At 37.5% G+C, this 25508-nt stretch overlaps 1 protein-coding gene across 1 annotated transcript in view; it reads right to left on the reverse strand.

Moving 5' to 3' along the window:
* Positions 1 to 3688: 3688 nt before the first annotated feature.
* CCDC83 (coiled-coil domain containing 83) overlaps positions 3689 to 25508 on the reverse strand; it is a 44734-nt gene continuing 22914 nt past the window's right edge. The window contains exons 5-10 of the mRNA XM_028501022.2: positions 23257 to 23348; positions 20211 to 20279; positions 14603 to 14724; positions 9851 to 9930; positions 8955 to 9166; positions 3689 to 4630 (exon numbers count right to left, since the gene is read on the reverse strand). Of these exons, the coding sequence (XP_028356823.1) occupies positions 4469 to 4630; positions 8955 to 9166; positions 9851 to 9930; positions 14603 to 14724; positions 20211 to 20279; positions 23257 to 23348 (737 nt within the window). The 3' untranslated portion in view covers positions 3689 to 4468. The remainder of the gene's footprint in view (positions 4631 to 8954; positions 9167 to 9850; positions 9931 to 14602; positions 14725 to 20210; positions 20280 to 23256; positions 23349 to 25508) is intronic.

Genomic DNA, 25508 nt, shown 5'->3' on the forward strand with positions numbered 1-25508 from the left:
ATTACTGTATAGTATTCCATTGCATGAATATAGCACAGTTTACTTACATATTCTACTGCTGGTAGTCTACCACTGTTTCAAGTTTTGGCCTATTTTCAGTAAAGCTGCTAGGAACATTCTTATCCATGTCTTCAGGTAAACATAACCACTTGTTTCTGTTCCATATTAAGCCAAGAGTGAAATTGCTGGAGCATGACATACATATACACATATATGTATACATGTATACATATATATGTTCAGCTTTAATAATTACTGCCGAACATATTTCAAAGTGTTTGTGCCAATTAATACTCCCATCAACAACTATAAGAGGAGTTCAAATCACTCTGTATCCTTGTCAATATTTACTATTTTCAACTGTTATATTTTAGCCATTCTAGTGGGTGTATAGTATATCGTGGTTTTAATTTGCTTTTCCCTCAGCGCTAATAGTGTTGATCTCCTTTTTAGGCTTACTAGTCATTTGGATATATTCTTCTGTGAAGTGCCTCTTCAAGTCTTTTTTTCTACTGATTTGTACAAGTTCTTTATTTATTTTGGATACGATTTTTTTTGTTAGGTATATGTATAGTAAATAAATTCTCCCAATTTGTGGTTTGCCTTTTGACTCTCTTAATGGTGTCTTTTAATGAAAAGAGATATTAATTTTAATGAAATGCAATTTATCAATCTTTTTATGATTGGTTATTTTTATGACTTTTATTTTTCCCAGGGAGGTGGTTGATACAGGGAGCAGTAGGCTTGATGGAGCCATGTGGAACACTACCAAATCCACATTTACCCATGTACCAGCTGTAGTTTAAAATTTCAGGCATAGGCTTTGAGGATCTATTGGATGTGCACAGGGGAGCATGAAAATATTCTTATATTTTCTACTAAAAGCTTTATTGTTCTACCTTCCATATTTAGGTCTCTGATTCACTTTGAGTTGATTTTTGTGTATGGTATGAGGTAAGAGTCAATGTTCATTTTTTCCCAGATATACAATTGCTTCAGCATCATTTATTATTAAAAAAGACCATGCCCCCCACTGAATTATAAGGGCATCTTTGCAGAAGTCAAGAGACTGTAAATGTGTGGCTTTGTTTCTGGACTCTTTATTCGGTTCCACCGGACTGATTCTTCATCTTTGGGCCTGTAGTGCACTGTCTTAATTACTGAAATGTTATATTAAGTCTTGCAGTTTGGTAGTGTTAAGGTCTCCAATTTGTTGTTTTACTTCAAGATTGTTTTGGCTATCCTAGGTCTTCTGCCTAAGTTATAAATTTCTATAATAATGTTACAAAAAACTTGTTAACGTCTACAAGAAAAAGCTGGAATTTTGATTTGGATTGCACTGAATCTATAGATCAAGTTGGGAAGAACAGACATCTTAACTATTTTGAATCTTCCACTTCATGATAATGGTGTATCTCTCTGTTTATTCCATTTATTTAAGTTTTCTTTAATTTCTCTCAACAATGTTTTGAAGTCTTCAGCATAGTAATTTTGCTTATATTTCATTGCATGAATTCCTTGATATTTGATATTATTGATTCTATTATATTTTATTTTTCCCAATTGTTTGCTGCTAGTATAAAGAAATACATTGGATCTTTATTGACCTTGTACTCTGTGACCTTGATAAATTCACTTGTAAATTCTAGTAGTTTGTAGATTACTTTGGATTATCTACATACAAAACCTTGACATCTCTAAGACAATTTGCTTCTTTCTTCTAATCTCTATGCTTTTAATTCCTTTTTCTTGCCTGGTTAGAACACTCCAGTTCTAGTCAACACTGTTGAATAGAAGTGTGATGGTGAATATATGTCTTGTTCCTGACCTCAATGGGAAAATGTTTAATATTTCACTATTAAGTACAATTTTAGCTACAGGGCTTTTTTTTTTTTTTAAAAAAGATATTCCTTCTTTGCTGAGAGCTTTATCATATTATGAATTTTTATCACACTATTAAATTTTATCAAATGCTGCATCTAGTGAGATGGTCATATGAGTTACCACCTATGTTCTGTTCATTTTACCCTTGATTTTTTTATTTTGAGATAACTTTAGAGTCACATGCAGTTGTACAAAAATAATACAGACAGATCACATATACTCTTTTTCCAGTTTCCTTAAAAATAAGCATTTTTTCCAAACTTACAGTACAATGTCACAACCAGCGTATTGATATTGATATAATCCATTGATCTCATTCATGTTTCAACTCTGATTACTGAATATTAAAACAACCTTGCATTCTTTATTCATGAAATAGTATATATTATAATATTGCTAGATTCAATAAGCTAATATTTTGTGAATGATTTTGCATCTATCTTCATGAGAAATACTGGCCTTTAATTTTCTTTTCCTGTAATGATGTTGCCAGGTTTTGGTATTAGAATAATATTGACTTCATAGAATAATTTGGAAGTGTTTCTTTTTTCTCTGTTCTTTGAAAGAGTTTGTGTATATTTGGTATTGTATCTTTTTTGAAATGTTTGGAAAAATTCACCCAGTGAAGCAAGCCAGCTGGCTTCTTAAATCTTTTAAATGCAGATTGGATTTTTAAAAACATATCTAGGCCTAAATCCGAATTTTTATTTCCTCCTGTTTTGTAGAAATATTTTTCAAGAAATGTTTCCATTTCATCTAAATTGTCAAATTTATGGGGAAAGTTTTTTTCTGCTTAATTTCCTTTTATCCTTTTAATAATGTCTGTAATTCTGTAGTGATGTCTCTTTTTCATTTATTTCCTCTCTTTTTTGATTAGTCTTACTATGGGTTATCAATTTTAATTAACCCTTCAAGGAACCAGCTTTTGACTTTGTTGATTTTCTCTTTTATATGTCAACTTTCTATTTAATTAATTTCTGCTCTTTATTTCCTTTCTTCTACTTTCTTTGGGTTTATTTTTACTGCTTATTTTAGATTCCTGAGATGAAAGCTTAGATGATTGGATTTTCAAACTTTCTTCTTTTTAATACATGAAAAGTTATACATTTCCCTTTAAACATCACTTTAGCTGGTTCCCACAAGTTTTGATATCATATTTTTCATTATAATTCAGAGTATTTTTTCCTTGTGATTTCTCCTTTCACACATAGGCTTTTCCGAAGTATCTTGCTTACTTGAAAATTACAGCTTTGTTGTTGTTGTTGTTGTTGTTTTTAGTTATTTTCTACTGTGGTCAGAGAACTGTTCCATGCATTTCAACTTTTTGAATATTTGTTGTCACTTACTTTATGGCCCAGGATATAGTCTATTTTTGTAAATATTTTATATACACTTGAAAAGTATATGTAATCTACAGTTGTTTAACTTTTTATATCCTTAATGATTGGGGTTTTTTTTTTTTTTAATCTTATATCCTTAATGATTGGGGTTTTTTTTTTTTTTTTAATCAGTTATTGAGAGAGGTGTGGTAAGACCTTCAAGTCTGATGGTGAATTTGTTTCTGCCTTCTTTCTTTTTTATTGTGGTAAAATATACATAAGGTTACCATATTGCTTCTTAGTTTGGTAAATTTTGTTTTATATATTTTGAGATTATATTATTATTTAGAATTGTTATATCATCCTGATGAATTAATCTGCTTATTATTGTGACATATATTTCTTCATTTTCTCTTTATTTTCTTAACACTTCTTACCTTAGAGTCTACTTTGTCTAATAGTTTGGTCACACCAGCTTCCTTCTGGTTAGTGTTTGCATGGTGTATTTACTTTCAATCTATCTGTGGCCTTATATTTAAAAGATGTTTCAAAAAAAAAGAAAAAAAAAGGCGTTTCTTGTAAAAAGCTTTATAAGTAGAACTAGCTTTAAAATGGAAAGCTGATGCCAAATTCAGGCACAGTCAGAGTGTCCTTGGCTTGTGGTACCAATAAGAGGGAAGGAATAATGACCTTGAATAGAGACTCAGCAGTTTAGACTTGATATAGCTGATGGGAGATGGACCTCCCTATTGATGGGATATTTTTATAAAAGAAATTACCACCCTCAAATTTGTTTCTAAAATGTTTGATTTTCATTATAGTGTTAGGTTAAAGAAGAGTAGACTTGAATTGTGGACTGGCTATCTATCATTCAGCACCCTCAGAGGGAAAGATGTGTAGTCAGTGCTATGCAAACCTCTAAATTTTCTCAGAAAATTCCTAATTGAACTATTTCATATTGGCATCCTAGATTGATCAGTAAATTTTTAAGTGGTAAGCAACCTCAGAGACCATCTTGGCCCACTGTCATGCTCCTGTATACTTGAATATGGAAATATAAAGTGTACTTTCATTTTTGTCACTCAGGCCACGCAAGTAAATGAATAGCTGAATACTCAGATCTTTGATTTTAAATGTAATTATGACCTTTAGAAATAACAACTGCTTTAAAAATGGACCAAAGAGTAAATAAAATGGGTGACTGATGTACCTCAGTTCCCAAAGGAAATGTATAAGAAGTTGTTTTTACTTTGCAGATTTCAGTCTTAGAGAAAAGACTTCATCATTTTATATGTGATGTGGCTTTCCCGGCTCCTGACATCTTCATAGAATTTGACTGGAGTCTCCTTCTCTTGGAAATGGATGGGCATTTTCTTGCTCTCCACAGTCATGAGCTTCACTTCCAGGGGGCCCAAGTTTACATAATCCTGTGGTGAACAGACACAGAGGAGAATAGGAGAGGTTATTCAGCAAGTTACCAGCCTTCATAGATCAGGTTTTATTTACTATAGTTGGCCTCTATATGACAGATTTCATTGCCCTCCTAATTGTCTGAATGCTGTATAACATGTGAAATATGAGAGCTACTGTAAATAAAAACCAGTCAGTAAAGTTATATACCCAGTGGGGGCATGGTAGGCAAATCTCCCAAAGAGCAGGCAGCAAGGCTTGCAGGCTTGTCCTTTGGGGGCTTGAGCCGGGGAGGGAACATCAACTACAGTGGGGAGATATATTCTCTGCAAGCTCTTTAATTGGTAAAAGGAAGTAGGAAGTATTGGCTGCATTTATGTAGCCCTCTGCTGGCCAGGATATAACCACAGCAGAGTTTTCTATATTATTCAAGAACAAAATGAATGATCTGCAAACATCTTTGATGGTAAATATCTTTTAAAAAAAAAAATTTTATTTATTTATTTATTTATTTATTTATTTATTTATTTATTTATTTTTGGCTGTGTTGGGTCTTAGTTTCTGTGCGAGGGCTTTCTCTAGTTGCGGCGAGCGGGGGCCACTCTTCATTGCGGTGCGCGGGCCGCTCACAATCACGGCCTCTCGTTGCAGAGCACAGGCTCCAGACGTGCAGGCTCAGTAGTGGTGGCTCATGGGCCCAGTTGCTCCGCGGCGTGTGGGATCTTCCCAGACCAGGGCTCGAACCCGTGTACCCTGCATTGGCAGGCAGATTCTCAACCACTGTGCCACCAGGGAAGCCTGACGATAAATATCTTAATATTGAGCAAATCTACATGGGTTTTGCACATTTCACAGGATCTACTGTAGATATAAAACTTACCACATTCTGTCAAACTGAATATAGTTTCATATATCAACAAACAGAATTAGAAGTGTAATTTATATGAAATCCCACAGCAAACCCCAAACTGACTTGAAACAGCGCCAGCCCTACCCAATGTGCCTTCCTCTTGGAAGCCTCCCCAAGCTGTAACTCCTTCTTTTGGATTCCTTCAACACTTCAACAAACCTTTCCTGAGTGCCCACTATGTGCCAGGCTGTGTACCAAGTGCTGGGGCAAAAGACTGGTCAGGGAGACAGGTACAGGTACATTCCTCCTGTACAGTAATCAATGATTTTCTTATCAGTTTTCTACTAGCATGTACACTATTTAGGGTAGGGCCTGCCACATAGGTAGGTGTCTTTGAGACTTCATTTCTTCCTGTTCTCCCCCTTAAATTCTCAAGCATCTAACAAGTACCTGGCATATTATGAGGGTCTTAATAAACATTTATTAGAATTTAGGAGAATCAAAGAATGAAAAAGGAAGGCAGTGTTTTATTAATATTTCTCAAAAATTCATATAACTATATCTAGCTTTTAAAATACATAATTATAGAGCTACAATAAATGCGAGATAGGAGAAAAGTAAATTGATGGAAGTCTACCATATATTTCAGAACCATCTGGAGCAGGATTCTGAAGTAATATACTCTATTAGTCTGCTTGAACTGCCATAGCAAAATACCACAGGCTGAGTGGCTGAAACAACAGAACTTTATTTCTCACAGTTCTGGTGGCTGGGAAGTCCAAGATTAGGATGCCAGCATGATTGGGTTCTGGTGAGAGCCTCTTCCTGGCTGGCAGATGGCTGCCTTCTCACAGTGTTCTCACAAGGCAGAGCCTCTTCTTATCAGGTCACAGTTCTATCAGATTAGGGCCCATCTTCATGACCTCATATAACCTTAATTAACTCCTAAAGCCTGTATCTCCAGATACAGTCATATTGTGTGTTAGGGCTTCAACATATGAATTTGGGGGAGGGGCGGGGACAAAATTCAGAGTGTAGCACATACAATACCATTTCCACCACATCAAAAACTTCCGTGGAAAGTAAGGTCTTAGAAGAGAATGTAGGCAAAACATTCTCTGACATAAATCAAACCAGTGTTTCCTTAGGTCAGTCTCCTACAGCAATAGAAATCAAAGTGAAAATAAACAAATGGGACTTAAACTTACAAGCTTCTACACAGCAAAGGAAACCATAAACAAGGAAAAGACAACCTACAGAATGGGAGAAAATATTTGCAAACGACACAACCAACAAGGGCTTACTTTCCAAAATGTACAAACAGCTCATACAACTCAACAACAAAAAAACAAACAACCCAATCAAAAAATGGGCCTAAAGGGACATTTCTTCAAAGAAGACATACAGATGGCCAATAGGCACATGAAAAGACGCTCAACATCATTAATTATTAGAGAAATGCAAGTCAAAACTACAGTGGGTTACCACCTCATGCTGGTCAGAATGGCCATCATTAAAATGTCTACAAATAACAAATGCTGGGGAGGGTGTGGAGAAAAGGGAACCCTCCTGCACGGTTGGTGGGAATGTAAGTTGGTGCAGCCACTATGGAAAACAGTATGGAGGTTCCTCAGAAAACTAAAAATAGAATTACCATATGATCCAGCAATCCCACTCCTGGGCATATATCCAGACGAAACTATAATTCAAAAAGATACATGCACCCCTATGTTCATAGCAGCACTATTCACAATACCCAAGACATAGAAAAAGCCTAGATGTCCATCAACAGATGAATGGTTAAAGAAGATGTGGTACATATATACAGTGGAATACTACTCAGCCATAAAAAAGAATGAAATAATGCCATTTGCAGCAACATGGGTGCTACAACAGATTATCATACTAAGTAAAGTAAGTCAGACAGAGAAAGACAAATACCATATGATATGCGTGGAATCTAAAATATGACACAAATGAACCTGTCTATGAAACAGAAAATCAGGGACATAGAGAATAGACTGGTGGTTTGCCAAGGGGGAGAGGGGGTGGGAGAAGGGAGGAGTGGGAGTTTGGGGTTAGCAGATGCAAACTGGTATACATAGAATGGATAAAGAACAAGGTCCTACTGTATAGCAAAGGAAACTATATTCAATATCCTGTGATAAACCATAATGGAAAAGAATATGAAGAAGAATGTATATATACATATACATGTATAACTGAGTCACTTTGCTGTACTGCAGTAATTAACACAACATTGTGAGTCAAATAAAAAAGAAAGTTAAATAAATTCAACGGATAAAAGCAAAAAAATAAAAAGTAAGAAGGTTTTTCATTTAACCAAATGGTATGCAAGTTTGGAATTTTATAGACAGTTGTCCACTAGCGTGAGGTTATTGTAACATACAAGGCGTCATGATTCCAAGATACTCATGGGGGTGTTTGAGTGTTATAGAGACTAGAGCTTTAGTCTTTAAATTATCACTTGATGGTAGCAGGACTGAGTTGTACTTAGTTAAAATGGTTTTTGTTGATTTATTCAGTTTCTTTTGCTTTCTTAATCACTCTCCTACCAGACTTTAAGTTCTAGGAGAACTTTCAAGGTTATTGGTAGTACCAAGAGGGAAAACAGCAAGGGGTGGATGTGAAAGTGACTGGAATGTACCAAAAGGTTTTTAAATTAAAAGGTTTGATAATCTAGATTTCACCTAATGGTATATGTGACTGTTTGTACTTTCCAAAGATGGTCATGCTAATATATATCCTATCCCACATGATTTTCTTACAATATGATGCTGACCTTCCTCTTTCAAGATGCAGGAGCTACATTGTTTCTCTTTGGGTGGAACTTTGTAGCTACATCAACAAATAGAATTTGATGGAAGTGTTGGTGTAAGATTTCCAAGGCTAAGTCATATGAAACATTTGGTCTCTGGGACTGATTGCTTTGGAAGAAGCCAGATACTGTGACAAAGGGACAATAAAAGTGCCCTGTAAGGAGGCCCATGTGAAGAAGAACTGAGGCCCCCAGCTTAGCCGGCATCAACTTGCCAGCCATGTGAGTGAGCCACCTTGGAAGTGGATCTTCCTGCCCAAATCAAGCCTTCAGCCAAATATAACTGCACCTTCTAGAGAACCCAAGTGAGGACTGTCCACTGGAGACCGTCCCAAATTTCTAACCAACAGAAGCCCTGAAAGAGAATAAATGATTTTTGTTATAAGCCACTAATTCTTGAGGTAATTTGTTATGTAGCACTAGATAACTTACATGGTATACTAGTAATGGATGTCTATAAATGAATATATGTAGTAAGTTGGGCAAGGGTAGGGGTGAAAATAGTATCTAGTGACAGACATGAATGGTTGGCAAATTTTACTAATAATGGCAAATAGAATTTTTCAGCATCCATACTTCAGGTTAATTTTCTCCACTAACTAATAAAGCAACATTTTCTCTAGTAGTCAAGATGTTTTCTCATGAATCTTACCTTGAAATCCCGCTCATCCTCATACAGTAAGTATTTCATGTCAGAGGCTCCAATCTCTATACTGGAACTCTCTTCTTCATCTGTCTTCAGATGCTGGCCGTATCTGCTGCTATCCTCATGACTAAGATGTAAAGCACTGCTCCCAAGTGATAAGCTCAACAAGTCTCTACTTTTTACTTCTGCAGGTTGCAATTGTGACTTTTCTGGGATGAGTGCAAAGAAATTAATTATGTATAATTTTTGAACAGATTAAAAATAAAAATACAATACATACTTTGTCACATTTTTTTCAGTTTTAGTTTTTTTTGAATTGAAATATGGTTGCTTTACAATGTTGTGTTAGTTTCTGGTGTACAGCAAAGTGATTCAGATATATATATATATATATATATATATATATATATATATATACACTCCTTTGTCACATTTTAAATTTGAAAGACCTTTGAGAATCTCCTGGAGGAGAAGAATTTGAGAATTAGAAATGTAGAATCTAGGTATTAAAGTGAGAGTAAGTCCTATTATTAGAAACCACATCTAGGTTGTATTTCCTTCTGTTAGCTAATAAGTTATAATAATCACGTGGGGACCTGTGAGTGTGTTGGTGTTTTGGCTGGTTGGCTAAACTGGAGCACAAACCATGCCAGTGTAGACATCATTCCATCCCTCTCTACCAGTGTCTATTTAATTCACTGTGACACATGGTGACTTTGATTTGAAAATAAGACTAGAGAAAGGAGATGGGTTAGGTAAGCTCTGCAAGAACAAGAGAAATATGGAGGAGCTGGCAGGCATCTATTCCCTGAATAGCTCTCTGATATAAGGTTCCTGTCCATAATAAGCGCAATTAAGTGTTTGTCAACTTTTAAAAAATCACCTTTACAATAAAATAATACCTATATATGTTTCTGGCAACTCCAAAGGCATTTCTTCATGTGGCACTTCCTGTCCAACAGCTTGAGCAAGATATAGTCGCCTAAAAACAAATAAGAAAAGTAGTCTGTCAGTCAACAAATATTGTACCACCTGCTCAGTAGTGTCTTATCTCTCTGCTGGGTGCTGGAGACACAGATGAAAAAGGGGCATCAGGCCCAGTGGGGTGGCAGACAGGCTCACAGTGTTTTATGGTGATGGTTTGTACCATGATGGGTAATTATGTGAGGAGCATAGTGTCAGGAGTGCCATGGGGCAGAGAGAAGCAGCACCGGATTTAGCCTTAGGAGGTAAGGAAAGGTTTCCAGGAGGAGATGAAACCTGAGTTGAGTCTTGAAACACCAGGGGCTGTTTGCCAGTGAAGAGCTTGGGGTGAGGGGAGGGCATCCCATGATTAGGAAATAACAGATTTAAAGTCCCAGAAATGAGAGTGATCATGACACCAGTTACGTCACTGTTGCAGGGAATCCAGATGAGAAATGGGATGGGATTTGAGATAAAGAGAAAAAGAGAAAGACAGTTAGCAGTAGGAATCCAAGATGACACCTAGGTTCTGGCTCTCGCTGAGTGGCGTGTTCCAGCTCCAAGCCTGGTGAGTTTGCGTCTGCTGTTGCAGCTCTCTGCGCTGCAGAGGCCAGTGGAATTTTCAGTCAGAAGACATGATACCTTGAAAGCTCCGTACAGCATTGCCATGAAGTTTGCCTGAAGATAGTATGAAGCAAGTGCCCCTTGCAGATGCGCCAGCCACACTTCATGCTTAGCAACTCAGCATCCAGAGTGAATCCCCTGGATTACAGGCTGTCAGTTACTTAAAGACCACGAAGGAAGTGTTATCTGAGATGCTTAAAGCTCCAGCAAATAATGTAACTACATACAATATTTATATCTTAAAACCTTCTTAAGAGTTAACTTAGTGAAGCTCTGGTCTGCAGGTGGACAAGTCTGAGGCCACAGAATTCTCTTCTTTCCTGGTTTTACTCTTTTGAATAACTTAAGACCTTACTAAACGCCGTAACCTTCTGAAGTCTGGCTTCTCTCTTAATCATTAGTTTATTGTCACTTTTGTACCACCACAGGGCAGCAACACTTGTTATAGAAAATATTTTACAGAACGTTATCATATGAAACTAGCGTTAGATTTGAGGTACTGGTCCACCTAGCCTCAGCTCTGCGGCACGGGAGTCCCTGGGCAGTCACCTCTAGCTTATTCAGCTCATCTAATGTATCAGACAAATACTATGATGTTCTATGGGAGTCAGGAAGGAAAGACATTTGGGGAGCTCTGGATGGGAAATACAGTAACTCTATTAGGTAGAATACCCCATTCTTCATCCAAATAGGGAAGTTTTTATATGTTTACTGGGTACTGTTCGTGTCTATTTCTCACCCTACCAGAATATATAGGACTCAATTCTCAACAAAGAGGTGGAAAGGGCAGTTACCATAAATTACACAGTATGTGTTAACATTTCTTTGACTTGAAAATAGATACAGGAAAAGCTCCTGAATTTTTCCTTCTGGATAAGCATTGTAACAGATAATTGAGGGTTTACACAATTCTCTGTTTCTTTATTCGGGTCTTTCTAAGATGTCCTAAACACTTGTCTCAAGGACAATCTAGCAAGGAAGCAGATGTTTAAAAAGTAGTCACTACTGTGATAAATGCTAGTTACAAAGGAAAAGTTCAGTGTGCCATGGAGGCATATACCGGGCACCTAACCCAGTTCTTATAAACGTCGCCCATGCTGTTTCTTTTCCCTCGGAAAGATTTTGAATTAATCTCTCCCAACTCTGAAGCAAAACTAAGCACTCAGGTCTCTCACACTAAAGAAAACCAACCCACAAAGCATTGATGAACAATGTGGATTTTACTGAAGATTTCTGTGGGGAGGCTAGAGGATAGGTTTAAATTGCGTACAATACAGCAAACAACTTAATGAAAATCACCATTAAAAGTTTCTCATCTCCCTTTCCTGTCCTTGCCAAGCTCTCTCTGGCCAATGAAAGATTTCCCCTTTATTATAATGAGCACTTCACATCCACATCAGCAGCAAATCAGGTGCCCTAGACTGAGCTGACCAAAGCAGGAAGTGGGGTTGGCAGTTTACAGGGTAGCTCTTTCCTAAGGGTTGGCTGGCTTGGAAGAGAGAAAAAGAACACAGCAGACAACAGGTGGAGCAGTGGCTAGAAGGCACAGCTGGCAGAGATTGGGCGTGATCACAAAGAAAGTGGTGGCAGCAGCAGGTGCTTCGGGGTAGAGGGGGGACGGGAGTGTGGAGCTGGAGACCTGATCATAGGGAGGGAGGCTGGCAAAAGAGAGCATTGCCTGCTGGGGGGACAGTGAGGCCCCCCCACCCCCTAGGGACCCCCAAGGGCATCAGCTCAAGAGACTGGAAGTACAGGAGTCCAGTAATCAGCCAATTCATTCAGCCTGACTGCCTACCTCATTTACACTGCTATCTGTGGCTCCAGGGCAGCACACATAGACTGTGGAAGGGAGGCAGGTGGTCTCTTTCTCTGTCCTGCCCCACCCCGTGTTCAGCCTACAAAGTAATTGCACCATCTCCCAGTTTCTCCAGTCTTGTATCCCGACAGCCATCCCTTAGCTCAGCAAACAAAAACCCCACAACTTGTATCCACCCTTCCTGGAGCACATTAGGAAGTTTGCCAACAATAAATATTTTATTATGTCTCAAATAGTATTTTTTCCATGCCACACAAGCAATAGACCTACTCAGGTGGAAATGTTTTCCTGACCCTTCCACCATGTTGAACTTCTCTGCCCAGACGCAGATGTTTCTCTCCCATCTTGCACATGTACACCTTACATTTGTGTGATTTAATTCCTCTATCTTCCTAAGCATGTTACTATTTAGGTTATTTCTTGTTTCTGACTACTTGCCAAATTATGAATGCCACTTTGGGTTTTAATACCACATTCCAGGGCTCTAATTTTCCATCAAGATTGGTATATTAAGACTTTTTTTTTGTCGGGTAAGAAAAAGAGATAACCTAAACTACAAAGCCATATACATATTTGATTTCTCTCATGCAGGAATAAATGTGACTTGGAATGCCAGGCTATTTTCTCTGCCTAGAAAGTAGTTTGCCTGTTTCATTAACTATCAAAGGAAACGATTCTATAATCCACAAGGTAACCAGATGCTCAGAACATCTCCAGGAGCTCCCCTCAAGTTGATCACTCCCTCCTGTGTGCTGGCTTCGAACCCTTACCTCTTCCGCTGTACTGTTAATGCATTTATTTTTATGCCCAATTCCCCTGCTGGCCCAGAGGCTTCTGAAGGACAGCAGTTGTGACATTCATGTTAAGTGTTTGCTACTATGACCACAGTGCATTGTTAGAAAAAGCAAGTCGAAGTCTGCACTGGACCAGTGGTCAGTTGTAATGATCTTATACCTTCCCCATGGCCATTTTGTGAGTTCCTTTCTTTTCAACTATTAAAGAATTGTCATCTTAAAAAAAAGAACTTTTTACAGATACAAATGTTTAAAAAAATACTTTCTAGATATGTAACGACTCTCACCTGGGTATTTTGAGATCCACAAGTCTGCAGTTGAACAGCTGATCAATAAGCACCAAATTTTCTCCTTCCAGCTCATGAATAGCATGTTCCAGTTCTTCCACTTCCTTCCTGTAATTTGCGATCTATTCTCAGGAAAAGAGAATGGGTGTTAGTACTTATGGACTTAGTTCTATCTAGTCCTCTATAAAAAATTCAACTTTTAAAAGTGCATTTGTGGTACTTCCCTGGTGGTGCAGTGGTTAAGAATCCACCTGCCAATGCAGGAGACACGGGTTCGAGCCCTGGTCCAGCAATATCATCCTACATGCCGTGGAGCAACTAAGCCCGTGCGCCACAACTACTGAGCCTGCGTGCCATACTCAGGTGGAAATGTTTTCCTGACCCTTCCACCATGTTGAACTTCTCTGCCCAGACGCAGATGTTTCTCTCCCATCTTGCACATGTACACCTTACATTTGTGTGATTTAATTCCTCTATCTTCCTAAGCATGTTACTATTTAGGTTATTTCTTGTTTCTGACTACTTGCCAAATTATGAATGCCACTTTGGGTTTTAATACCACATTCCAGGGCTCTAATTTTCCATCAAGATTGGTATATTAAGACTTTTTTTTTGTCGGGTAAGAAAAAGAGATAACCTAAACTACAAAGCCATATACATATTTGATTTCTCTCATGCAGGAATAAATGTGACTTGGAATGCCAGGCTATTTTCTCTGCCTAGAAAGTAGTTTGCCTGTTTCATTAACTATCAAAGGAAACGATTCTATAATCCACAAGGTAACCAGATGCTCAGAACATCTCCAGGAGCTCCCCTCAAGTTGATCACTCCCTCCTGTGTGCTGGCTTCGAACCCTTACCTCTTCCGCTGTACTGTTAATGCATTTATTTTTATGCCCAATTCCCCTGCTGGCCCAGAGGCTTCTGAAGGACAGCAGTTGTGACATTCATGTTAAGTGTTTGCTACTATGACCACAGTGCATTGTTAGAAAAAGCAAGTCGAAGTCTGCACTGGACCAGTGGTCAGTTGTAATGATCTTATACCTTCCCCATGGCCATTTTGTGAGTTCCTTTCTTTTCAACTATTAAAGAATTGTCATCTTAAAAAAAAGAACTTTTTACAGATACAAATGTTTAAAAAAATACTTTCTAGATATGTAACGACTCTCACCTGGGTATTTTGAGATCCACAAGTCTGCAGTTGAACAGCTGATCAATAAGCACCAAATTTTCTCCTTCCAGCTCATGAATAGCATGTTCCAGTTCTTCCACTTCCTTCCTGTAATTTGCGATCTATTCTCAGGAAAAGAGAATGGGTGTTAGTACTTATGGACTTAGTTCTATCTAGTCCTCTATAAAAAATTCAACTTTTAAAAGTGCATTTGTGGTACTTCCCTGGTGGTGCAGTGGTTAAGAATCCACCTGCCAATGCAGGAGACACGGGTTCGAGCCCTGGTCCAGCAATATCATCCTACATGCCGTGGAGCAACTAAGCCCGTGCGCCACAACTACTGAGCCTGCGTGCCCCAACTACTGAAGCCCGTGCACCTAGAGCCCGTGCTCCGCAACAAGAGAAGCCACCGCAATGAGAAGCCCACGCACCACAACGAAGAGTAGCCCCCGCTCGCCACAACTAGAGAAAGCCCGTGCAATAACGAAGACCCAACAGCAGCCAAAAATGAATAAGTTAATTAATTTGTTTTTAAAGTGCATTTGCCTGAGGGGAAGATGTATCCTGTATTATTTATTACTGGGTTTGCTCTAAGAAGGAACTGGTGGAACTTTTTTCCTGGTCATTTGCAGAACTTGGTTGCATGATTAGGCAGTTATTACTGAATGGCAGGAGTAGTCCTTTCCTACTCTTCAGAAACATCACTGGATTTATCTGAGCTGGAGGCAGAGATAAATAAGAAAATAAGACTAATTAATTTATCAGTCTGGTGTTAGTAGCTAAAAGAGGCTCTATCTAAGTTTAATTATAAACAACACAATGAAAATTAATAACACTGGGAAAAAATCTTTATTATGGCATTTAAAAAAGAGAAGTACAGGCCTAGGAGCCCTTTCTATCAGCCTCTATAGGACAGTTATATTCTCTCTTGAGTGTGCTGGAGTCATTCTGAGAAACATCAGAGAGATGAAATGTTGTTCGTTCATTCATTCATGTAATTGTACGGTATGCCTACTATGTGTCAAAAACTATAGTACACTTTGGGAACAAAGGATCAATAAGATACAATAACCTTCAAGAATCTCTTAGTTTAATGGGAAAGAGTGATAGCAACAGAAAATAGTGTGATAAAATCATAATGGAAGCCATCCGGGGACTGTGGGAGAGAGAGGGGTTCACCCTATATCTGCCAGGTGTGAGGGGGTAAGGGGGAGTTAATGGAAGAGATGACCTCTCTTCTGGATCTTGAAGGCCAAGTAGAGATTCTCTAGCAGACAAGAGAGGATATATTCTAGGCAGAAGGAACCACATGGATAAAGGCACATTTTGGTGTGGATAGAAATAAAATGGGAATGGGGAGAAGTAGAAGAACTGGACAAGTAGGGGAGCCAAGTAATGCTAAAGAGTCTGATTTCTATCTCGCAGGTGATGGAAGGTCCTTCATAGATATAGCAGGCTTAATTAACATTTACTGAAGAAATGTGGCTAACTCAAACATGAGCAAAATTTGCTGGTTCTGTTGATAAAGTTCCCATCAATCTTTAAGAAATGTATTTTGAGGCTTCCCTGGTGGCACAGTGGTTGAGAGTCCGCCTGCCGATGCAGGGGACTCGGGTTCGTGCCCCGGTCCGGGAAGATCCCACATGCTGCGGAGCGGCTGGGCCCGTGAGCCATGGCCGCTGAGCCTGCGCGTCTGGAAAGCTTGACTGTGGGAAGAATATATAGAAGAATGTGACTAGAGCGAATCCCCACCTTCCCTCTCTGCCCCCCAAAACAGCATGAGCTGGATTGAGAGGTGCTCGTGCAGAGAAGTCAGGACAATAGAAGAATAAGAAATAAGACTATAAAATAGAAAGTGATCGGCTGGTGAGAATGATAAACTGGAAAAAGGAACGTGTCTCCAGGGAATACGATGAAATAAAGGCACAGGGTAGGGGTTTCGATTCAGTATCTCTTGTTAGGAGTTGCCAAGAGCATAACTGAGATGAGTACTTAGAAGGAGATGACTAACATTTTTGATTTGTCATTGAAATCATTGTATTTTGGAATCTGGAAGCACTCAGTATATTACCAGATGGATATCCCTTTCACATAAGTCATTTATTAAATGCTTGAATTCTTACCATGGGTAAGGCTCTGTCCTAGAGGTAGACGGATACAAAATCCAATAAAGTGTGGCTCCTTCCCTCAAAAGGGAACAAGTATACAAATCCAGTGAACGAATACACAAATAATTATAATATAAAACAGTACCACTGTCATAGAAAAGGCTCAAATATTGCTGCTGGCTTAGAGATGGAAAGAAAAGCATATATTACTTACCAGCCTTAAACAATTTCACAAAACCATTTAAGTCCATAATTCTACATTACAGAGCTAGGTGAAGGTGCTTTAGGATCTCATGTTTTTAAGAGATGATCAGCTTGATTACAAGCCTGAATGCCTTAAGGAAAAGTTTATAATTTTCAGATGTCAAAGAATGAGAAAAAAATCATAGTTAGAGGTTGTAAAAGAAGGAATTAATAGAATGTGTGACCTAAGGGTTTGGCATACTTGGGAGGCAGCACACACAATTCTTGGTCTCCTGCCAAAGCTGGGAATGAGGGCCATTTGGGGAGTTAAGTCCAATCTTTTAAGCTATGGATATCCTGTGACATCACCTACCCCTGTAGAGTGCTAAGTAAGGTTCTCATCAATTGCTATCTCCCTCCCAGTCTTTTGAAATGTTAGGGAAATGAAAACTAGTTCCTTTTTATAGCCATATAAATACCTTTAGTTTCTGGGGTAAAAAAGTATAAAGAAGGAAGTAGAAGACCTCTTTTCCTTCCCCGCCCCTGCTTCTCCCCAGATACCCAAGAAATATACTTAAGAAATTGGGCAAGATAATTTAGTTAAAACTATTATAAGTCAGGGACCTAGGATCCTGAATAAATTGCATGCTCTTGAAATTTTCCCCTGCAAGATCCAAGTTAGCTTTATGCCTCCTCACGTTTGAAACTCTGATTGCTAACCTCTTTGAATCCCTTTGCCTAGTTTTTCCAGCTTTCCATTTGTTGTTAGTCCAGGTTATTTGGAAATTTGAATTTTCTTCATTTTCCTAATAAGCATGCTAAATAAAACCAGATAATAAAAGTCATGCAATGGGACATCTCATTCTTCCCAGAGATGTAAGTTTTTGGTTATTGTTGAAAGATAGTTAAATGGAGAAATATTTGGGGGAGTTCCACTGTTAAATATCCCTTATTACTCATTCTAAGCCTTCCTCAAAGAAATTAATTGACATACATTGTTCTATTTCCAGGCAATTTTCAATTCTTGTGATAGTACTTATAACCAAAACTGGTTTTAATTAATTTTGTGAGTAAATTTAATAACAGCAAAAATGAATATTTATTGAAATAAAGAGAAATTAAATATTTTGAATTATATGATTTGTTCTTTATTAGTGAGCTCTTTTTGCTCATGAGTCAGTTAAACTTGACATTTTTTCTGTCTTTTATTTCCACTGAATTATGAGAATTAAAAAATGAAACAAAACACAATGTAATTTGTGGCTTTAGTAGGAAGGACCAAGGCACAAAATGGCCTTTCTTTTCAGTCGAATATAAACTTTTGTAGTTATTTTCTCTGAACCTAACATCTATGATATCTTATAAAATTTAAGGTTTGAATTGTTAAATTATTATCACTAGGATCATACTGTTATATTTAATAAAAGTATAAGAACCAAGTTTCTCCCTAATATTCTTTAACTATTGAGCTCACCTTGAGTTTTTTAAATTAATACTTATTTTTTAAAATTGAGGATTCATCTTGATTAGTTTTGGAAATAGTATGGATTCCTACTCACCATGACTTTATAAAGGCAATTTCAAGATAATTGTCAATATCATAGAAAGCATATTGATTTTTAAATTCTTTTGTTTCCTAGACTAACCAACTCTTTTCAGTCAAATGGGAGCAAGGAAAATGGAAAAGAAGCTGATGGTGACATTTTTACCTCGGGTGTCTGAGCAGATGGTAAAAAAAGAAATGAAGGAAAAGAATAAGAAGAAATTTAATAAATTATGCTTCAGGTATGTTGAGTTTGAAGTGCCTTTGCGACATCTATGTGGAAATATTTGGTTATTTAATTGTATGAGCTGTTTGTATATTTTGGAAATTAAGCCCTTGTTGGTCACATCTTTTGCAAATATTTTCTCCCAGTCTGTAGGTTGTCTTTTCTTTTTGTTCGTGGTTTCCCTTGCTGTGTTTGATTAGATCTTATTTGTTCATTTTGCTTTTATTTCTAGTGCCTTGGGAGACTGACATAAGAAAACATTGCTATGATTTATGTCAGAGAATGTTTTGCCTGTGTTCTCTTCTAGTTTTATGGTGTCTTGTCTTAATATTTAAGTCTTTAAGCCATTTCGAGTTGTGTGTGTGTGTGTATGGTGTGAGGGTGTATTCTACCTTCATTGATTTCATGCAGCTGTCCAGCTTTCCCAACACCACTTGCTGAAGAGACTGTCTTTTCCCCATTGTACATTCTTGCCTCCTTTGTTGAAGATTAATTGTCCATAGGTGTATAGGTTTATTTCTGGACTCTCTTTTCTGTTCCATTGATCCACAGGTCTGTTTTTGTGCCAATACCACACTGTGTTGATTACTGTAGATTTGTAGTATTTTCTGAAGTCTGGGAGGGTTATGCCTCCTGCTTTGTTCTTTTTCCTCAGGATTGCTTTGGCAATTCTGGGTCTTTTATGTTTCCATATAAATTTTCTGATTATTTTTTCTGGTTCTGTGAAAAATGTCTTGGGTAATTCTATAACGATTGCATTAAGTCTGTAGATTGCTTTGGGTGGTATGGCCATTTTAACAATATTAATTCTTCCAATTTAAGAGCATGAGGTATCTTTCCATTTCTTTGAATCATCTTCAGTTTTCTGTATTAATGTTTTGTAGTTCTCAGCATATGTCTTTCACCTCCTTGATGAGGTTTATTCCTAAGTATTTTATTTCTATTTTTTGGCACAATTTTAAAAGGGATTGTTTGTTTGCATTCCCTTTCTGATATTTCATTGTTAGTGTAAAGAAATACAACCTGCTTCTGTATGTTAATCTTGTATCCTGCTACCTTGCTGAATTCATTTGTCAGTTCTAGTAGTTTTTGTGTACAGTCTTTAGGGTTTTCTATATATAGTATCATGTCATCTGCATATAATGACAACTTTACCTCTTCCCTACCAATTTGAATACCTAAAGAGGCAATTTAAAACAGCAGAGAATGAGGTTAAAATGATCCTTAAACCTGGCTCCCATCACCCATGAGGAAGTAGGGTCCAGAGGAAGGCCAGATCAGTTTTAGGACATAAAGAAGCTTTGCACACTTGAGTATGTTGTATCAATTGTAACACCAAAGATGATTTCTGTTTATTATTGAGATTATTTATGGTGTTCATTGAGTAACAACTTGTAATAAGATTAGGACTCCACTTGAATTTCATTTTACCTCAGTCAGTCACGGTTCCATGCTTTTCCCATGACTTCAGCTCATAAATAAAAGTCATTTCCAGTTCAAAAAAATGAGAAAGAAGACATTGTTTTTGTTTCTAAAAATTCCACTTACCTCTTTTTTGAGCCAGTCATTCTCCCAGATCTCTCGATAGCTGCCCTTGTCAATGAACCTTATAGCATTCTAAAAAAAACAAAAAATTTTTTTTTCCATATTAAAGAAGAGCTGCCACATAGCATTTAAGAGTTTTAGCAATGGGGATACACAATCAACTTATCTGATAATTTAAAATTATGTTTTGCAATTACTTTGGAAATATACCTAAAAACTTTTGGTGCAGTTGTTCTTTCATTATTATCCTATTGTATTGTTTTTGCTGATTTACATTGCCTAACACAGGTGATTGAGAGAACTGGACAATGGTTGTCCATTCAATTTGGCCTCTATTGTGACTGAATCTGACTGCCGTGGTGAAATCAGTCATTAATTTATCTGCTCCACAATTAAGATGATTAAACTGCAGTGATCAAACTTTCTTCAAGTTTATGGTCACAGACATAATTCAACATATAGCAAAGGCATGAATAGATTATATAACTACCTTTTTAATTTGAAAGATTTCTGCATGTCAATAATAACAATATACATACTTACAAACCTAATAGCCAGTAGTTTCAGGGTAGCAGGCTGTAGCTAGATAGTCTCCTGGAGAAAGGCATTTTAGACAAAGCAAACAGGAAAATCCTTATTTTATCAGTAGGATCTTAAAATGTAAATTCATATTCAGTTACTAGGATATTTACAGTTTCACCCAAAGGAACTTTATAATGGATGACAGATTCTAGTTATATGTGAGGTACTTTTATATGGATACCATGCTACAAACGCAGGAACTGAAGGACATAACCACAAGAAGAAAAATTAAGAAAATATTCTGGTTCATAAGCATGGATTGAAATAATTTAAACTATGTTAAGGATAAATTTGTGTAAGTCTTGGGCTTCCCTGGTGGCGCAGTGGTTGAGAGTCCGCCTGCCGATGCAGGGGACACGGGTTCGTGCCCCGGTCCTGGAGGATCCCACATGCCGCAGAGCGGCTGGGCCCGTGAGCCATGGCTGCTGGGCCTGCGCGTCTGGAGCCTGTGCTCCGCAGCGGGAGAGGCCGCAGCGGTGAGAGGCCTGCGTACCGCAAAAAAAAAAAAAAAAAAAAAAAAAAAATTTGTGTAAGTCTTTAAAATAGGAAGATGTGTAATAAATTTCTTTTCTTTAAATCATGGTAATTGACCTAAGAGTGAACCTCCATTTCCTAGGAACCAGGAATTTTTATACTTCAGCTCCAACTGATAAGTCTAAAGTTTATTTGAACATAGAATTTTCTTTGAACAAAAGTAGGAAGTCACTCATAATTGAATTTAGTTGACTAATGGCTTAATTCACTAACAATAGAGTAGTGTTTTCAGCTTTGGCTACACATTAGAATCTCCTGGATATTTTGAAAAATCCAAAAGCCCAGGCAACATCCCAGGCCAATTACATGAGCATCTCTGTGGGTGGGACCCAGGACTCACCTGGGTTAAACAAATTTCTCAGGTGACTCCAATAAGCAGCCAAGGTTGCACAAAAGTAGTAGATTTTATAAGTTAACACATAAGATGGCCGGAGAAAATGAGGAAAATTCGTTCACGTGTGTGGGTGTTTGGCATTATGCGGGGAAAAGAAAATGTACAATGTAATGATTAAGAGTAATGATCTGAAGAAGCTATCTTAACTCTATTCTGCCACATGCTCTGAGCAAGTTACAAAGTTTCTCTGTGCCTCTGTCTTTTTATTAGCAAGTCTTCCCCTTACAGGATTGTTGAGAGACTTCAATATAAAATGTTAGGAATAGTATTGGGAACAGTCTTCATTATATATTGAATGTACATACTGAGAGCATATTTGATCTACATATGCATTTTTAATCATCTTAACTATGATCAGGTTACTTAATTGTTGATTTCACCATTTAATCATATTCAGTAACAAAGGGGCTGAATTGCATGGGCAGACAAAACCACTGGTCAGTTCTCCACATCCTCTGTATTTGTGTTAATCAGTAAAATCATGCAGTAGAATAGTAACACTGAAAGAACAATTGAACCAACAGGGAAACAACAAACAAGAGCAACTGAAATTCAGTGAAGAAAAGACCAGACGTTTATGACTCTGAAGAAAGGATGTTCCAGATAAAGAGACAATCCCAGCAGGGACCTCACTGTTTTAGGAGATAGTCTGGAGACAGGGGAAGGGCAGTGAAAAGGAAAGAAAGTCAGGCATTTGGGGCAAAACAAAGATTAGAAAACATGAATTGGAAATTACATCTCAAACATTTTTTTATATCCCCAATTTTTAAAGCTCCAACAATGTAAAGTGTACTCTCTTAGGTTTGCATATGTAAGAAAGTACTTTTTAGACAAATTATATTTCATCCTATAATTCATCCAAAATCTAATTTAATAATTTGTTGTAGCCATTATTATTGTACTTAAAAATAACTGAATATTAATTTACTGAGCTCTTGCTCTTATGAGGCACTATCAATCCTCATACTATTCGTTAAAGGTAAATATTATTATTGTCCCCTTTTTATACATTAGGAAACCGAAGCCCAGAAAAGTCAAGTATAAATTCAGTTTATACACCCAGTAAGTGGTAGAACTGTGATTTAAACTAAACTGCCTAATTTCAAAACACGTTTCTGACCGTTATAATACACCATGAGAAAGAAATGGGGGTTGGGAGCTTTATTTTTTAAGGAAATGGAAATACAGACAGGAGAAGGCTTGGGGTGGGTGAAATAGGTGAAGGGGATTAAGAGGTACAAACCTCCAATTATAAAATAAATAAGCCATGGGATGTAATGTACAACATAAGGAATATGGTCAATAATAACTTTGTATGGAGACAGATGGTTACGAGACATCATGGTGATCATTTCATAACGTATGCAAATGTCAAATCCCTAGGTAGTACACCTGAAACTAACATTTCAGTTAAAATTTTGAAATTCGGGGTGAGAAGAATTATACATCAACTACATTTCAGTTAAAATTTTGAAATTCTGTGTGAGAAGAATAAAAATCTACTATCAGAAAAAAGAAAGAAAGAAAATTGAGATATACCTCTGTGGCCCATTCCTTCTTTTGGTTCAGCTGCAACAAAGTTTCTCTGATTATTCTCTTTCTATCATCTTCCAGGGTGATTTTATACTGTTCTTTAAAAAGAAAATTAGAAACCTTAAGATCCTAGGTAAAACTATGAAGTTATAAATTTTATTTTCCAAGATCCCCACCTCTCCTTTCTATGTACTTTTTCTTTTCTGAATTTTCCAGGTACATTCTTACTGAAGCATCTAGTACCTCCAATTAGAAGAAATGCTCCAATAATTTACTAACACCTTAATGTGAATTCGTTTACGATGATATCTGTCTCATGAATAGTCATAGTTTTAAAGGATTGTCTCTCCAAAGGGAGAATTTCTAACACTTTAGTACCTATGCAGCCATCTACCTTTCATATCACACAACTTCTGATTCTACCACAAAAATATGAAGAGATTTGATTACACACTTGAGTGGCATCCTGTACATCTAACTCCTTCTAACTAATTTTCCAATATTCTTGGCATGCGTTTCCTGGGGCAGGAAAGACAGAATAAGGAGAGAGAGTAGGAGAGGGGCTGTGAAAGTCAGTAGACCTGTTCTGAGTTGGGTTCAGAGCAAGAAGGGAGAACAGAGATGAAGAAGTGCAGGATTCTCTATCCTCTCCAGATTTTCTTACATCATAAATGTCAGAATTGAGAGAGCAAAGGATCGTAGAATTGGGGGCCTTGAAAGATGCTGAGAGATCATATAATCAACACTCCCGTTTAAGGAAAGCAAGATGTAGTGACATGAAGGCTGCTTTAGAGAGTGGAGAGAAATAAAGCTGGATAAATGAGTCCAGTTTGTTCATTCTTTTATCCAACAAATCATCATCAAGTTCTTTTGATGTGCATGACACTATTTAAGGCACTGGGAATGTTGCCAAATAAGAGACAAAACTCCTGCCCTTATGACATGTACATCGTAGTGGGGAAGCGAATGAATAATATTTCAGGTGGTGAGGTGTGTGATGAAGAAAAACTAAAATTCTGTTTTAGATAGGGTGATCAGAGAAAGCTTTTTTGAGGAGGTAGCATCTGAGCAAAGACTGAATACAGTGAGGTAGTCAGCAGTGTGCAACGGGAGGGCAGTGTACCCTCCAAATCTAAGAATAGCCAAAGTTAGTTGTGCTTTATGATAACATCTATGTTATGTGTCCCCATTAGATGTGCTTTATTTATAACATTTGAAGCATAATTAGTTGGAAGTCAGAAAGTATCTTCCCATACAAACGATGTTGACAATTACGGTTGCTAGATTTCTGGACTGGTCCACAGAGACCCATTTAACTTATTCTATAATGAAACAATAGTATTGTACTGAGAGTGTTGTGGAACATAGCTGCCATTTAGGACATTGTTTCAAAGGGAAACATTTCTTCACAGACCAAGTCAACCAAAGCCAACTCTAAGAACTCTCGAGGATCTTAGGCTACAGGGAAGGAGATCTGCAAGTCTGATCTTTCCATAGTTTAGAGCCAATCTAAGGCTCTGGAAAGCGGGGCAGGGAGCTAGGCAGGAGTTATTCAGCCCTCCTTGTATTTTGTACTGGCATAACTGCTTCCCCTATTCAAGGAAAACTCTGAGCAGAGTGTAAAAACTTCTCTTCCATATCCTTCTATTACCGCAGTCCCTGGAACACAACAGATACTGAAAAATATTTTGAAGAAAATGAACTTTGGCCAACTGCAAGTCTTTGGCAGGCAGTGATCTGAGCCTTCAGCTCCAGGATAGAAGCAGCAAACAATGGCAACTTTGGTGAGGGAAAGGGAGAGTCGAAGGAGGGAAGGGGCGAGCTCTCCCAGGCTGTGGAGTGGCCAGAAAGGGGGCTAGGAACCATCAGTTTCTACCTCTAACAGAGCTGGAACAAGAGTGGCTGAGGTTTATAAACAAGAGTTCATTGGGTTTTGGGTCTAGTCTAACTTGACATCTGGAGAATAAGAAGATGGACATCTTCATTATTCCAACCTACACACACACACACACACACACACACACATAACTTGACATCTGGAGAATAAGAAGATGGACATCTTCATTATTCCAACCCACACACACACACACACACACACACACACATATACATGGATATGTATATATATGGATATGTGTATGTATATGTATGTATGTGTGTGTATATCTATCTATATATATATATATATAAAACCTGTGTTTTTCTTAATCTCATTCAAAGTAATTGCTTGAATGTTTTAATCATTCCAATCTCATTTC

This window comes from Physeter macrocephalus, chromosome 16 (assembly GCF_002837175.3).
Source record: "Physeter macrocephalus isolate SW-GA chromosome 16, ASM283717v5, whole genome shotgun sequence".
NCBI classification, from domain to species: Eukaryota; Metazoa; Chordata; class Mammalia; order Artiodactyla; family Physeteridae; genus Physeter; species Physeter macrocephalus.